The sequence below is a fragment of the Cornus florida genome, unplaced genomic scaffold (genome assembly GCF_030987335.1).
Source record: "Cornus florida cultivar Cherokee Brave unplaced genomic scaffold, ASM3098733v1 CherokeeBrave_3.0.0_Hap2_Chr10, whole genome shotgun sequence".
NCBI lineage: Eukaryota > Viridiplantae > Streptophyta > Magnoliopsida > Cornales > Cornaceae > Cornus > Cornus florida.
This window is the reverse complement of record NW_026775580.1, coordinates 9,702,994-9,718,872: the sequence shown is the minus strand read 5'-3', so window position 1 is coordinate 9,718,872 and position 15,879 is coordinate 9,702,994. Positions and strand designations below refer to the sequence as shown.

Here is a 15,879-nt window from a genome sequence, read left to right as displayed (position 1 = left end):
TTCTACAATACAATCATAACATAGCATTTTTCCATAAAATGAATACAAGTATGCATTTCTCCACCATTTAGTTACAAGCATGCTCATCATATAACTCACATTTCACAATCATGCTATCATTTAGATGCAACCAAGTATTCTTCCAACTAAACAATACAAGTATAACAATACATATCATTTCTAGCATGCTTTCACTACATCATCACATTACCATTAACTCATAATTTTACGCTAAAGAATGAAAATAGGAGAAATCATGGCATACTTACTCAATAAATGACAAAGCTTAGAGCATTAGAAATCCCTACCTCAAAGTGTAAGCCAATAAGCCCTAGAGCAAGCCCAAAATTCGAAATCCCCAAACCCCTTGCAATATGTTTGTCAAATGATAGCCCTTGCCAAGCTCTTCCACTTTCCCTTCTTGCTCTTCACACCAATCTCACCCTAAACCCCTTAAATCTAAGCTTTAAACAAAAGGGGACATATATATGTATAGTTGTATATAGATATAGAGAGAGAAAGAGAAAAGATAGAGAGAGAGGGAGGGTTGGCTGAATAGGGAAAGAAGGGGGGTGATGGTTTGTCTTGCAAATGAATCCTTGGCCCAAAATATGCCAAGTGTTAAGCTCTAGGTAGTTACTAACTTTTGCAAAGTTACTACAATGCCCTCTCTTAAACATTCTGCAAGTGAGAACTGAAATTATTATTCTTGGGAAAATAAAAAAATACATCACGGAGGGTTGGCCATATATAGCCAAATACAATCTGTACAATCAGAAAAAGAATAAAGTTTGAATCCCATAAAATATGGGATTTTCCGAACTAAATCAGGATACTAGCTAAACGAGGATTAGTTTCCAACTAATTACAAAGTCAAAGATTTTCCCCCTAATTTACAGTTGTCTCCGTTTTCCTATAAATAGAAAAACTGTGACTTTCCAACACTCCCCCTCAAGTTGGTGAATAAATGTTCTCCATTCCCAGCTTGCTAATGAGTTTCTGAAATGCATGTCTGGGCAGTCCTTTCGTTAGAACATTTGCGAGTTAACCTACTGTTGAGATATATAGAGTGCAAATTAGATCGCTATCAGGTTTTTCTTTGATAAAGTGCCGATCCACTTCCACATGTTTTGTTCAATCGTGTTGTACTGGATTGTGAGCAATGTTGATAGCTGACTTATTGTCACAATGTAGCTTCATTGGTCCTTCCCACGTGATTCTGAGATCTTCCAAAATTATCTTGAGCCATAAAAGTTCACAAATTCCTTGTGCCATTGCTCAAAACTCCGCTTCTGCACTCGACCTGGCCACCACTGGTTGTTTTTTACTCCTCCATGTCACTATATTTCCTCCTAGAAACGTGCAATAGCCCGATGTCGATCTTCTATCAACCACTGATCCAGCATAATCCACATCTGCATATGCCTCTAAGTTCAAGCTCGTCCCTTTCTTGAATAAAATTCCCTTGCTTGGACTAGCTTTTAAGTATTGTAGGATCTGGTATACAGCTTGAAGATGTATTTCCTTGGGATTATGCATAAACTGGCTTACCACGCTAACTGCATATGCTATGTCAGGCCTAGTATGGGACAGATAAATCAGTCTCCCCACCAGGCGTTGACACATTCCTTTATCCACTGATTTTTCCTCTGAACCCTCACTTAAATTATGATTGGCTTCTATTGGCATTTCGGCTGGTTTGCACCCTGTTTTTCCAGTTTCCTTGAGAAGGTCTAGCACGTACTTTTGTTGTGAGAAGAATATTCCTCCCCTTGACTGAGCAACCTCTATGCCCAAGAAATATTTTAGGCCTCCCAAATCCTTTATTTCAAATTCCTCTGCAAGGCGTCTCTTAAGTGCTTCCTTTTCTCTTATGCCGTTTCCAGTGACGATGATATCATCCACATATACCAGCAAGGCAGTTACTCCCTTGAGTCCGAGTGCTTTACGAATAGCGTGTGATCAACTTGACTTTGTTTGTAGCCCAGTCCTCGCCTTGCCTTTGCAAATCTCCCAAACTATGCTCTTAGCGACTGCTTTAATCCATACAATGCTTTCTTGAGCTTACATACTTTCTCCCCTCTAGTGTCAACACCAAACCCTGGGGGCCTCTCCATATAAATTTCTTCTTCAAGATCCCCACGTAGCAAAGCATTTTTTACGTCGAATTGATGTACGCTCCAATCCAGGTTGGCTGCTAAAGAAAACAATATCCTCACTATATTCATCTTAGCCACTGGTGCGAATGTTTCCTAATAATCAACTCCATAGGTCTGTGTATAACCTTTTGCAACTAATCTGGCCTCATACCATTCCAGTGATCCATCTGCCTTGTACTTCACTGAGAACACCCACTTGCATCCAACTGGCTTCTTTCCTCTGGGTAATTCTACTAACTCCCAAGTCTTGTTCTTCTTTAAGTGCATCCATTTCCACTTTCATAGCCTGTTTACATTCTTCTTTCCTTAGAGCCTTAGACAGTGTTTGTGGTATGGTTATAGAGTTTAGGTGGGTGAGAAAACTTCTATGTGAAGATGACAATTTTTCAAATGACACAAAATGAGACAAAGGGTGTTGTGTGCAATTTCAAGTGCCTTTCCTTACTGCAATGGGTAGGTGCAGGTCATTTTTTTCAATTACTTAAGAGGATAAATCAAGAGTAGGAAGAACTGGGACATTTATTATACAAACCTCTGTATTTACCTCATTCCCGAGATTGGCTTGGACCTTTGGGCCTACTTCAGTTTAGCAGTGGGACCTCTTTTCCTTGAATATTGCCGCAATGGTGTATTGACAACAGGTTCCATCAGATTTTCAGGTTGTCTTGGAGTCTCGGGATCATGTGGTTGTTTTGGTGTTTCAGGTTGAGGCTGTTCGAGCAGTGGATCAGGTGACTCAGTAGGTAGCAAATCAGGTGAGGTTATGGGGTGGCTGTTTTGAGCATGAAGGTCCATGAGAAAACCAAGATCACTAAAATCCTTATCTTCCCTAGTAGAAGTCTCCCCTGGAAGATAAGGGTGAAAGAAATTCTTATTTTCAATAAAGGTAACATCAGCGGAAATGAAGGTTTTACGTGATGGTGGATGATAACATTTGTATCCTTTTTGCGTTGAGGAGTACCCTATGAAGACACACTTGAGTGCTCAAGGATCAAGTTTGCTACAACTTTTGGAATGAATATGAACAAATGCAACACACCCAAATACCTGAGGAGCCAATTGGTTGTGAGAGGTAAAATCTGGAAAAAAATTTGATAACACTTCCCAGGGAATACGGTTTATCAATTGAGTGGATTTAAGGACAGCTTCCCCCCATAAATATTTTGGAACTTTTGTTTGGAATAGCAGTGCTCTGGTTGTTGATAAGAGATGACTATTTTTCCCTTCTGCCACTCCATTTTGTTAGGGTGTATCAATACAAGAGGATTCATGTATAATCCCTTCCTTTTGAAAGTAAGGAGATAAAACTTGATTAAAATATTCTTTTGCAATGTTAGATCTTATTTTTTTTATTTTAACCCCAAATTGATTTTTTATCATGTCATGAAAGATTGGAAAAAGCGTACACACATCAGATTTTTGTTTCATAAAAAAAACACCCACATGACACGAGTACAATCGTCAATAAAAGTGACAAACCATCTGCCCTGAAATATTTGTGATTCTTAAGGGACCCTAGATATCACTATGAATCGAAAAAAGGGTACTGAAGATCTTTTATTACTCACAGGAAATGGAACACGTTTGTGTTTAGCAAACTCACAAATGTCACAATGAAATTGACTAATATCAACACCCTTAAACAAGGAGGGAAACATGACACTCAAAACTCTAAAAGAAGGATGCCCATACTGTAAATGGTAGAGCCAAATTTGGTTTTTTATTGATGACTTGGTATCAGATAGCAAAGAAAGTGATGAATTGACCTTATTGTTCACAGTTTTATTCTGCAAATCCAGGTAGTAAAGGCCACTGCTTTCCTTAGCACGCCCAATCGTCCTCCCCGAAACTCAATCCTGGAAAACACATGTAGTAGGTAAAAAGATTAGATTGCAGTTTAGGTCTTCTATGAGATATTGAACAGAGACAAGGTTTGTGGTAAGCTTTGGAACATGCAAGACATTTTTTAAAATCAATGAAGAACTTAGGTGAATATTTCCTTGACCTACTACAGTAGCATAAGAACCATCAGCCACTATGATTTTTCTACTACTAGAACATGGGCTGTATGTGGAAAACATGTGGGGCGAATGTGTCATGTGGTCGGTTGCTCCCGAATCAATGATCCAGGAGCCAAGTGGTTGTGATTTGAGGTACTAAGGGCATGAGAAGAAGAAAACATACCTGAATGTGCAAATGAATACATACCCGATGGTTTTTCCAAAGAGTTCAGCAAGGATCTAAGCCGTTCTATATCGTCTTCGTTGAATTCCTTGCCACTGGAATTTTCTCGATTATTGGAACCATCATCATTAGCTTGTGTCAAATTGGCCTGCCCTTTCCGTTGCCAGTTTGTTGATCCTCCACCATTTCGGCCAAAGCCTTGTGGTTTCCCGTGAAGCTTCCAACATTGCTCCTTAGTGTATCCTGACTTCCTGCAATAGTTGCATACAAGATTTGTCCTATTCCCATTTCTTGGATCTGGACGTCTGCTTTCGGTGTTGGCAGCGAATGGTTTTTCTGGAGTTGGTTCCTTCGGGTCTGTTGTAGTTAAAGCCGAGCCTTCCAATGGTTGAGTAATAACCATTACTCCTCTTTGACTTTCCTCAGCACGAACGATTGCAATAGTCTCGTTCAGAGACGTTAATTCCTCTTTTCCAAAAATCTGCACTTTTACTTGATCAAATTCGATATTGAGTCCCGCTAGAAAGTTATATGTTTTATCCTTCTCAATAAAATTCTTAAGAATAGCAGTATCCTCACTATCTTTCATTTTGATACATCTATAGTAATCCATCTCTTGCCACAAATTCTTTAATAAGTTGACATATTCAATGACCGAGAAATTACCTTGTTTAGTGGCTATGAGTTTAGTCTCGATCTCGTAGATTTGCACCGAATCATTCACCTTGGAGTACGTCTGTCGGATTGCCTCTTATATATCTTTGGCCGTGGTCAGAAACATGCATGTGTCACTTATTTTTGGCACCATTGCACTCCAAAGCCAAGACATGACCATGGAGTCTATCTCGTCCCAAGCGGAAAATTTGGGGTCTTTGGTGTCGGGTCCAGTTCCAAGGAGATGGCTAAGTTTCCCTTTCCCTTTGAGAAATGTTCGAACAAATTGGGACCATTTCAGATAGTTCTTACCATTCAGTCGATATGCGGCTTGAATGTTCTGCAACTCACCTGTGGCCTGATGGGTAGTCGTCTCCTCGGATTGACCAGTTGTTTCAGAAGAATCTGACATCATTGGTTCGCCCTTTTACAAAAGGATTTATTCCCAGGAAGAGAGCCTAAAGCTCTGATACCATGTAAGCGAGAACTGAAATTATTGTTCTTGGGAAAATCAAAAAATACATCACGGAGAGTTGGCAATATATAGCCAAATACAATCTGTACAATCAGAAAAAGAATAAAGTTTGAATCCCATAAAATATGGGATTTTCCTAACTAAATCAAGATACTAGCTAAATGAGGATTAGTTTCCAACTAATTACAAAGTCAAAGATTTTCCCTCTAATTTAAAGCTGTCCCGGTTTTCCTATAAATAGAAAAACTGTGACTTTCCAACACATTCTATGCCCAATGAGTCCCCAAAATATCTACCTCAATGTATACTTACATGTATATGTATATGCATGTGAAATGCCCACAATGCCCCTCAATGAAAATGGCAAAACCGAGAGAAATTCCTGATACTGGAAATCGTCCCGACTTTCGAAAAATTCTAAAAATAATCCAGTCACTTCTAATAGGCTTAAAGTAAATAAAAATGCATTTTTAAAACTCTCAGCTCAAGAAATGACTTAAATGACTCTCGGGACTCGTGTGGCACGCAAAACGAGGCACAAAAAATAAATAATATAAAAATTCTAAAAAAGCTAGAAAAATCTGAGTCATTACATAGGGCATCTCCCTAGCGTCATTTGGGGGACCTAGGTTGTTCAACTACACACTTTCAAACCATCTCGTGCTCCCTTCTAGATTAGTTAACCCCGGACTATATGTCAATTCCATGGCACCCTTTTTACAAAACTATTTTCAAAGCTTTTAAAATCAACTTTATAAAACCGTTGGAAACCATTTAAAACATCCTTTCCAACCCATAACCCAACCAATGTCCATGATATGTATGCTATACCTAAACAATAACATTTCTCAAGGAAATCAACACAATATATTATCATCATTGCATGCTTTAAATCAAACACATCAAATCATCACATTGATAGCATGAATCATGTAAGGCAAATATCATCTCAAGAACATCAACTTGCAATTAATAGCACCTTCACATATACATCATGCTTTTCATCAAATACACATAATAGAAGAATCACAAAGATTAAAGACCTGGTAGTTTAGACTTCCCTACCTCAACAAGATGAAATCTAGCTCAAGATCCAAACCCGAATTCCACCAAATGTATGCAAGACCGGTGTCAAAACGTAGCCCTTGCCAAGCTCAACACTTTCTTTAACTATGGCTTCTCACAATTCTCACTCATGGAGGCAAGATCTAGAGAGAAAGTGAGAAGAAGAAAAAGAAAAGAAAATGGAGGAAAGAGAGAGTGCCGAGAGAGAGACGAGAGTGGTGAGATGATGGTAGGTGGAAAAGCAAATCCAAGGCTTATTCTAGCCTTACAAAATGTGTGGTCCTCATTAGTCCTCTCTCTTTAACTTGCCAAAGTACCAAAATAGCCTCTCCTTCCACACAAACTACAAACATATGCCACAAAAATATCTTCCTCCACTAACCCACATATATACATACACCTATATGCATATAAAAACACACAAAAGTCCCAACAATCAATAAACATATGCATCAAAAATAACCGGGTCCCACATGGTGCGTAAAATGATGCACGGAAAAAATAAAAAATAAATAAAAAAATAAAATCCGGGACATTACAGCCATTCACAAGGTATGATGAGCTGCACTCTGATAGAAACCAAACTGGAGGATGGCAGTGTCAAAGTCAGACCAAGTCAAGGGGATTACTTAAAGACCATACCGGGAGCGACAAAGACGATAAACCATCCCGGAATGAGCATAAGAGCGAAAACCTAAAGGGGAAATCATATACCCTTCCTCCTACAATTTATGATTGAGAAAGAAATTCTTGATGTCTAATTGAAATAGTAACCAAGAACGAATTGCAGCAATGGAAACTAATATATGGATGGTGTTCATCCTGACTATATAGGCAACAGTCTCATGATAATTTGCGCCATAGGTCTAGGCACAACCCCAGGCAACCAATCGGGCCTTATAGCGAGCAATTGACCCATATGTATTGTATTATGCTATAAACACTCAACGACAGCCCACAACCTTTTGTCCAATAGGATGCAAATTCATGTTCCAAGTCTGATTTTTTTTAAGTTCCTACAGTTCTTCAGTCATAGCGTCATGGCACTGAGTTTGTGTTAGTGCATCTGCAACACTAGATGGAAAAGGAACTAGGGCAACAAAAACAAGAAAACTACTATAGGAGGGTGTGAGAGAACAATTAGAAACAAAATTTGAAACAAGGTAAGTACAAGAACGTTTACACTTCCAAAGAGCAATAGGATGATCATCAAGTGGAATAATAGTTTGAGAAGGCAAAGCTGGTGCTGAAGGGATAGGGCAATTGGTCGCAGGAGTAAAAGATTAAGCATGTTGTATATGTTTGTTAACCTGTGAAAAAGAAACAATTATCATGGGGGGGGGGGGGGGGGGGGGGGGGGGGGGGGGTGTGGGGTATTATCATGAGGAGGAATAATACAAAGAGGAAATAGGAAAAGGTAGAGGACTTGACGATGGAAGGAGGTGATCATCAACCGTGTTCAATGGGGACCACTCAGTTTGAGAACAGAATGTGTTGGAAAATGATTTTATTAGCGGAAGCAAAAAATTTTGTTTCCCACTTGGTTTTGTGAATCATAATTAAGAAGAAGAAGAATAATATACGACATTCAAATGAACAGTAGATTGGCTTAAGTGAGAACACTTTTTTTCCCTCAATTTATGGACTGATTTTGATAACTTCAAACACCTCCAAATCGTCACTCCTATGAACTTGATGGAATCCACAAGCTATGGAAGAGTGGACTCGAAAAGAGTATACAAAATCCCAGTTCTAGATAGAGAAAATATGTTAATTGTGTTTCAAGTATCTTGTTGAGGGGTTTGAACATTAGACATCTGATTGAATCTAAAAGAGACACACCCGAAGACCCATAAGGAATTAAAAAAACGAGATTAATTGGCATGTAGGATTGAGAGTGGGGCTGCAAAGTTAAAAACCCTAGAAGGTCTCCGATTAATGATGTAGACAACTATAAGAACCGCATCTTCCCAAAATGACTGGAAATTTTCATGCCAATGTAGATATTTGTTGCTAAGTCAAGGATGCAATTGTTATTTCTCTCAGAATGGCTATTTTGTTGATGGGTTTGAACATTAGACATCTGATGCTCAATCCTAAATGTACAATGATCAGATTTGAATTTTTTTATGGTACGACCATATTGAGTTTGATTTTTGTCACAAAATTATTAAAATTAGTGTACACCTCATTCTTGGTCTTCATGAGACAGATTCATGTAACACTGCTATGATGATCAATAAATAACACAAAATATCAAAATCTAAGACTACAAGTAACTAGGAAGGCCTCCATGCATCTGAATGAACAAGATCAACAAGTGCTAAAGCAGTTTTATTACTACCAGTAGGATAATTTGGAACGAACATGTATACCTAGGTGACGTGTCTCATAGGATAAATCTGAGACAACCACATTACTAAATAAATAAGGAAACAAATTTTTTAAATAACCAAAGGAAATATATCCTAAACTCAAGTGTCAGTGCATAAATTGGACTTTATTAGATGAATCAGAACTAGAAAAGGAAACTGAATTTTCTTGAGGTGACAAAGGAGCATCCATCAGGTATGGGTTGTCCAAATTTGCCTGAGTTAAGAGGCTAACAGGCATGCATCCAATGTAATAAGACATAATTCATAAGAGCTCTTATGCTTATCATAACATGACATGCATGGAGACAATTAGCTCATGGAAACTCTAGTGGGCACTAGCTTTAATCCTTCTTTTTCTTTTATTCTTTGAATTAAAGGAAAATTCATGATCTATACTTATGCCTGCATCTCTTGTTTTCAAGATTATCTAATGAGCTGGTTATTTTTCTTGTGTGTTCAGAATGCATTCGAGTTGACATATATATTATGGACTTCGGTAACAAACTGCTCTCCTCTTTCTCTCTTTTTTTGCTTCATCTATTATTTGCATATTCAGTAGTAGTTATTTGAAGTAATGTTTCCTTGTGCAGTATGAGTTTGGGGTGACTTCTTGTTTTCATGAAAGTGCATCTCAGATATCAGTGAGAGTTGCTATCGGGTAAGTCAGTTTCCATATCAGGGAGTGGGGTTTCTGGAAACAACTCCATCAAGAACTGCTTCTACAATTCTACTATAACATTTGAATTATACCTCTATCATCTGCATCGTCTTATAGCCTGTCAAATTCAAGAAATTTCACTGGTAATTTTGTTTTAGAAAATTCGATGGTCATTGGAAGTCATTATTCCAAGGAGGTGCTTTGGGTCACACCGTACTTTTTCCTGGAAAGAAACTGGCTAGAACTGTTTAATTAACGAGTATAAACGATAAAAGTCACACACTGGTCAGATATGATGTTATTGAAATTGAAATTTCTAATTTAGTGGTAATACTTGACTTTTGACTGTGCAGGATAGGAGTCCAAATTTTGTGCAGCTACATTACGCTTCCACTATATGCCCTTGTAACTCAGGTACTAATTAAATACTACTAATTGCTTCATCTATATCATTTTATTCTTATTTTCTTTTTTATGAGGGAGAGGGTGGGGATAAAGAAATGTAAACTTACTGAGAGACTGGTAGGTAGGTATCAATGCTTGACGCAGTGGTAAAAGTTTGGGTTGTCAATCATGAGAAAGCAAGTTTGAGTTTGCAGAACCACTGAGGCATTAGCTTAGGTGGTATGAGCTATCTTCCCCAAAGAAAAGTCGGTTAATTGTGACCAACATGGGGCAGTGTGGTGTGTCTGTGTCGCTTACCTAACCCAAAAAAAGAAAAAAAGGTTACAGAATAAAGTTTATTGATTTATAAAATGACCACATTTGACTGATTGATCTCTCACCTCTCTCAGTTTCACATTACCACACATTTAGGAAGTAACTTCTATTTTTCTTATATCAGTCATAATGTGTTATTCTGGAACAAAATTTATTTCCTGTTGGGAATTTCAGATGGGATCAACAATGAAGAAGACTATGTTTGATGACCAAACTGTTGAGGCAATAAAGAATTGGCAAAGGAATGCCTTGAAGAAGATGAATGAAGGGAATACAACACCAGCTGCACCTAAGACATCAGGTGGGATCCCAAACATATCTCCAGAGAATTCTCCCACAACCGGAAAATCACCATGTTAAGAATGCTGATCATAAAATGGCTAACAAAAACGCATCAACCGCTACATAGTTGCCAGTGTGGGCATTCCTGGGGACATCCACCAATTACATAAACATGACCTCCTAACAAGCCCATGATTCTGGGGATGAGGTTGGTGATTGTGATGGCAAATTTTGACATTGATGTCATGGTTCGGAAACAATATATTTTCTTCAGTATTAGTTTTGCTTAGTTTTATGCTTTATACATCAGCTTAGGTTCGAATGGTTGATTGGCGCAAACTATCAGGCTACCAACCATTTCTTGCCTGATAGATACAGAACAGTTCATTTGTTAAAAAGTGTGATGGTAATCATTGTATATGGATAAAGGATCTATACTCTTTCTCACATGCATTTCTTTCCATTTCTATTAGATTTGTTGATCTTACTATCAGAGAAATTCTAACACTGAAAATGGGATTTTTTGCGATCATGTTATATCTGACTTGGCTTTGCTGCAGAGGTATTCTTTTTTACGTGTAAGCACCATGGGGTTTTTGGTAAATTTTAGTAATTGTACAAACTCGTGCTTTTCAAATGTTGGGGATTTATTTATTTTCTCTTGGCAAATAAGATACCCGTTAACCTTTTAGTCTGGATAATTACATAAGTTGTAATTGAAGAAAGAAATATGTTGGAGATCGAAAACTTGTTTACGTTTCTGGATTGTTCAAACCCTCTATGTTCTGGATTCTATTATTTGTTTATTTTTTTTATTGAACTATGAGGATGCAAAAGAAATGAAAGATTTAGAATGACATCCATCTTTATGTTTGTAACATGCAGAAATTAAGGTGATTAGAAGAACGATGATAGAGTTTAGAATAGAAAATTTTAGTTATTTTCAAATGGGAAATCTGCATATAAGTAGAGTTAGGAGTATTAAATAACAAACTAGTTTATTTTTTAAGTTTATATTTCACTTTGATTGAATTAGGCAAAGTAATTACACATATATAGAGAATCCATTGATCAGGTCCGAAATGTCCTTCAAGCTTTTATTTCAAAATACCAAATTATTTTCCTTAAATCAAACAATTCATTCACTAAAATTTTTTAGAGGCATGTTGTGATGAATTTTTTTTTGGGAGAATGTATGATCGTTCCTCCCTAAAGAGAAGGTTAATAGTTCGAACCTCATAAGGAATATGTTATGATTTTGCTTTAACTTGTGTTGAATAAATAAATAAATAAATAAAATTATTTGATTATTCATAAACAATAATAAATAAATAACACCTAGCTTCCAAACACCAAAATGAACGAATTGATACTCAGTATAATAGTTCTTTACTTTCAGATCAATAATAACCTTCCCAAGCCATCATTTCACCGAGTATCAATTCTAACCAATCTCACAATTAAACTATTCCATTATCAGTACTGTTCTGAGTCTAAAATTACCCTAGAATGCACCTTAAAGCTGAAAGCAACAACAACCTCATTTGCTAAATCTCTAACAGTACAGGAATGGACATCACCACGGATCCTAATGATGACAGTTTAATATTCAATTAAATTGTTAGTTAAGAATATTCACTAGCATGGAGGGCATATTTGAAACAATTAAAGATCAGTTATGTTTGAGTGAATTTTTCTAAAGTTTTTTATTGAAAAAATTATTTGATTTAAGAAGAACAATTTAGTAATTTGGAGAGCATTTTGGCCCTAAAAAATAGTTGTTAATGCATATGTAATTCTTATATTTAATTTAACCAAAATAAAAAATAAACTTTAAAATAGACCACTTTCTAATTTAGGGCTCCAAATTCTAACTAAATTTAGTTTTTCCATTTTCAAATTTTATAAATTCATATATTTTTCAAACTATTTCCAAGTATCTATTAACCCTCGTAACTTGGCAGCCACATGCCTGCGTTGAATTGGAGGACTAGGGTCCACTAGTGAAGAAAATATTACATCATTCAAGGACCATGTGTCATGTCCTGGATTTTTTTCGGTATTATTTATTTATTTATTTTTCATGCATAGTTTTTCGCACCATGTGAGACCCGATTATTTTATTGCATGTGTCTATTTTTTTATTGGGACATTGAAGTGCTTATATATATATATGTGGGTTAGTAGAGGATGATATTTTTGTGGCATGTGTTGTTGTTGTATTGAAGGAGAGGTCAATTTAGTACTTTAGTGGGTCAAAGGGAGAGGACCAATGAGGACCACTCATTTTGGATGATTAGGGTCAAGCTTGACCACCCACACACTCCCTCTTCCTCTCGTTCTCGGCTACACACACACACACACCACCATCTCTTATATTTTCATTTCTTCTCTCTCTCTCTACACCTATAGTGTAACGACCCAAACCTGGGAGTCCGAATCGCTAGTGTGTCGTCGCACTAACGTCTAAAAGATGTGCACTAAGAGTGTGAGTGTGCAATGTGACCAAATTTTAAATTTATAAAAGCCACTACTACCTCTAACTAAAATATAGATAGGGTGAGTAGGGATCGTTCCAAGGGATTATAGGCGCGCTTGCAATGGAAACGATGTATAGGGTTAGTAGGTCGAGTGATCAAAAGGTAATGTGTTTAGTTGATTAGACTATAAGTTAAACTAAACAAGTTCAATGTAAGATAAACAATTTAAATAAAATTTAGAAAAAACAAGAGAGTGAAGTCTTGGGGTTTAAAGGTTACCACTAAACATCAATATTCTAGACATTTAATGTATAATTAATGAGGGGAAACATGTGTTGCAATTTGAGAGTGTGTGATTGATTGTTCCAACAAGCATAGATGACCAATTAAGCATATATTGTCTAAGCAACCTAGTGGATAGCACAATACATCAAACTAAGTCATTAATTATTCCTTTAAGCTCACAATCCAAACATATCACATGGTTAGAGAATAATACTACTTGCATTCATAAGCATGGAATATTAAACAACAAGCATGAATTGTCCTCCCATCTAACAACTAAGGCAACTACACTACAACTACGCTAAGGGCATGAAAATTAAACTAAATAAACTAAAGGAGAGACACAATCCATTAAGACATGAGTATGAACCATCAAAAAAACCACAATAGTATTCTATTAAGCACTATGTCTTGACAATCTCTAGATTCATAGCATCAATACACATAGACATGCATCAATAACACAAAAACTAGAGATAAATACATGAACATCTATTCTAGCATACATAGACATATGGATAGAATGAAATGATCAATTGGAAGTACTAAACCACACAAATTATTGAATAAACAAGATTCATATATAAAATAAGTGTCAAGACAAGATTACAACACAAATCCCCTCAAAATACAAAGCATTAGAGTCTAGAAGGCATGCTTAGGGCTAACTCTAGCCCCAAGAAGATGTTTAGCCACTCATTGAAATAGTCATCCAACCCTCAAGGGCTATCTACATGGTAGGAATGACCTCCTTCTTGATGGAAACCCTAGAAGAATGGAAGAACTCCCAAGAATGTGTCTTTAGCCTCTCCTCCTTTCCTTTTTCCTCTCTAAGAATGTTTCTAAGTATATCTCTAAGTATATATGTAAAAAGTAGCTCAAATCTTTATATAAGTAGCTCAAGTGTCACACCCAATGGTCTGGACTCGTGTACAAGAGCTCCTCCAATGATTGCACCATCAGACAATTTTCAAGATGTATCAGGATATGAAGCGGCGGTTTTGGTGGGCAGGTATGAAGAGGGACATTGCTCTGTTTGTTTCTCAGTGTAGTACTTGTCAGATGGTTAAGATTGATCATTAGAGGCCGCCAGGAACTCTACACACTACCGATACCGGAGTGGAAATGGGAGAGCATTTCTATGGACTTTGTGGAGGGATCGCCCATTTCTTTCAGGGGTCACAATTCCATTTGGGTCATCGTGGATAGGTTGACCAAATCAGCTCATTTCCTACCTATTCGCACTGACTTCACTTCGGAGCAGTTGGTGAGGCTTTACATTTCAGAGATTGTAAAGCTACACGGTATTCTGTTGTCTATTATATCGGACAGTAATTCGAACTTTGTGTCTGGATTTTAGAAGAGCTTTCAGCAAGCTTTGGGTACAGAATTGCATCTTAGCACAGCTTATCATCCTCAGACTGATGGACAGACTGAGAGGGTGAATCAAATTATAGAAGATATGCTTCGATCGTGTATTCTTGATTTCAAGGGCCACTGGGAGGATTACTTGCCACTTGTGGAGTTTGCTTACAACAATAGTTTTTAGAATACTATTGGTATGGCACCATTTGAGGCATTATACGGTCGACCGTGTCGATCGCCTGTTTGTTGGATGGAGGTTGGAGAGAGCAGATTCTTGGGTCCTAAGTTTATTAAGGATACTTCTGAGAAGATTGCTCTTATTCGGGATCGTATGCGTACTGCTCAGAGTAGGCAAAAGAGTTATGCTGATCGGCGTACTCGTGCTTTGGAATTTAGGGTTGGAGATCAGGTTCTACTCAACGTATCACCTATGCAGGGTGTTATGCGCTTTGGGAAGAAAGGGAAGTTGTCACCTCATTTTGTCGGTCCATTCATGATCACGGATCGAGTTGAAGCTGTCGCTTATCGGTTGGCACTTCCGGATAATTTGGATCGTGTACACAACGAGTTTCATGTTTCCATATTGCAGAAATTTCTACGAGATGAGATCGGTATCAGCATATCGATGTTGGGGAGATTGAGTTGCAGCCGGATGCAACTTATTTGGAGCCACCGTGTCATATTGTCGACCGTCGGAACCAAATCCTTTGTAATAAGGTTATCCCTTTAGTTCGTGTTCAATGGAGTCATCATAATGAGGCTGAGTCCACTTAGGAACGAGAGGATGTCATTCGCTCGCAGTTTCGTGAATTATGGGAAGAAGGTAAGAGCGAATTCCGAGGACGGAATTCCTTTTGTTAGGGGGGAAGAATGTAATACCCCTAATTTCAAAAGGATAGTCCTGGTATTTAATTTATTGTTTTAATTGAATTTTTAATTATTTAATTGTTTATTTGAATTTTTTGAATTACTTGAATTAATTGAATTACTTGAATTATTTGAATTCTTTGATTTATGTGAATTAGTTGAGTTATTTGACTTAATTTTAAATTGGTAAGTTGTTTATATGACATAATTTTTATTTCTTTGAATCACTATTTTAATTTACTTATTTGTTTTCATTTAATGATTTAGATTAGGGTTCTTTAAGAAATCACGGTTGTAGTCAACGTAAGTT

The 15,879-nt window shown here is 37.2% G+C and overlaps 1 protein-coding gene across 3 annotated transcripts in view; it reads left to right on the top strand.

Annotated features, from left to right (window-relative positions):
• Nucleotides 1-11,044, top strand: part of LOC132278719 (MLO-like protein 9) — a 54,862-nt gene extending 43,818 nt beyond the window's left edge. For all 3 annotated transcript variants that reach the window (XM_059780581.1, XM_059780580.1, XM_059780579.1), the window contains 4 exons: nucleotides 9,373-9,408; nucleotides 9,503-9,570; nucleotides 9,924-9,984; nucleotides 10,465-11,044. In XM_059780581.1, coding sequence (XP_059636564.1) covers nucleotides 9,373-9,408; nucleotides 9,503-9,570; nucleotides 9,924-9,984; nucleotides 10,465-10,650 — 351 coding nt within the window. In that variant the 3' untranslated portion in view covers nucleotides 10,651-11,044. The remainder of the gene's footprint in view (nucleotides 1-9,372; nucleotides 9,409-9,502; nucleotides 9,571-9,923; nucleotides 9,985-10,464) is intronic.
• The last annotated feature ends 4,835 nt before the right edge of the window (nucleotides 11,045-15,879 follow it).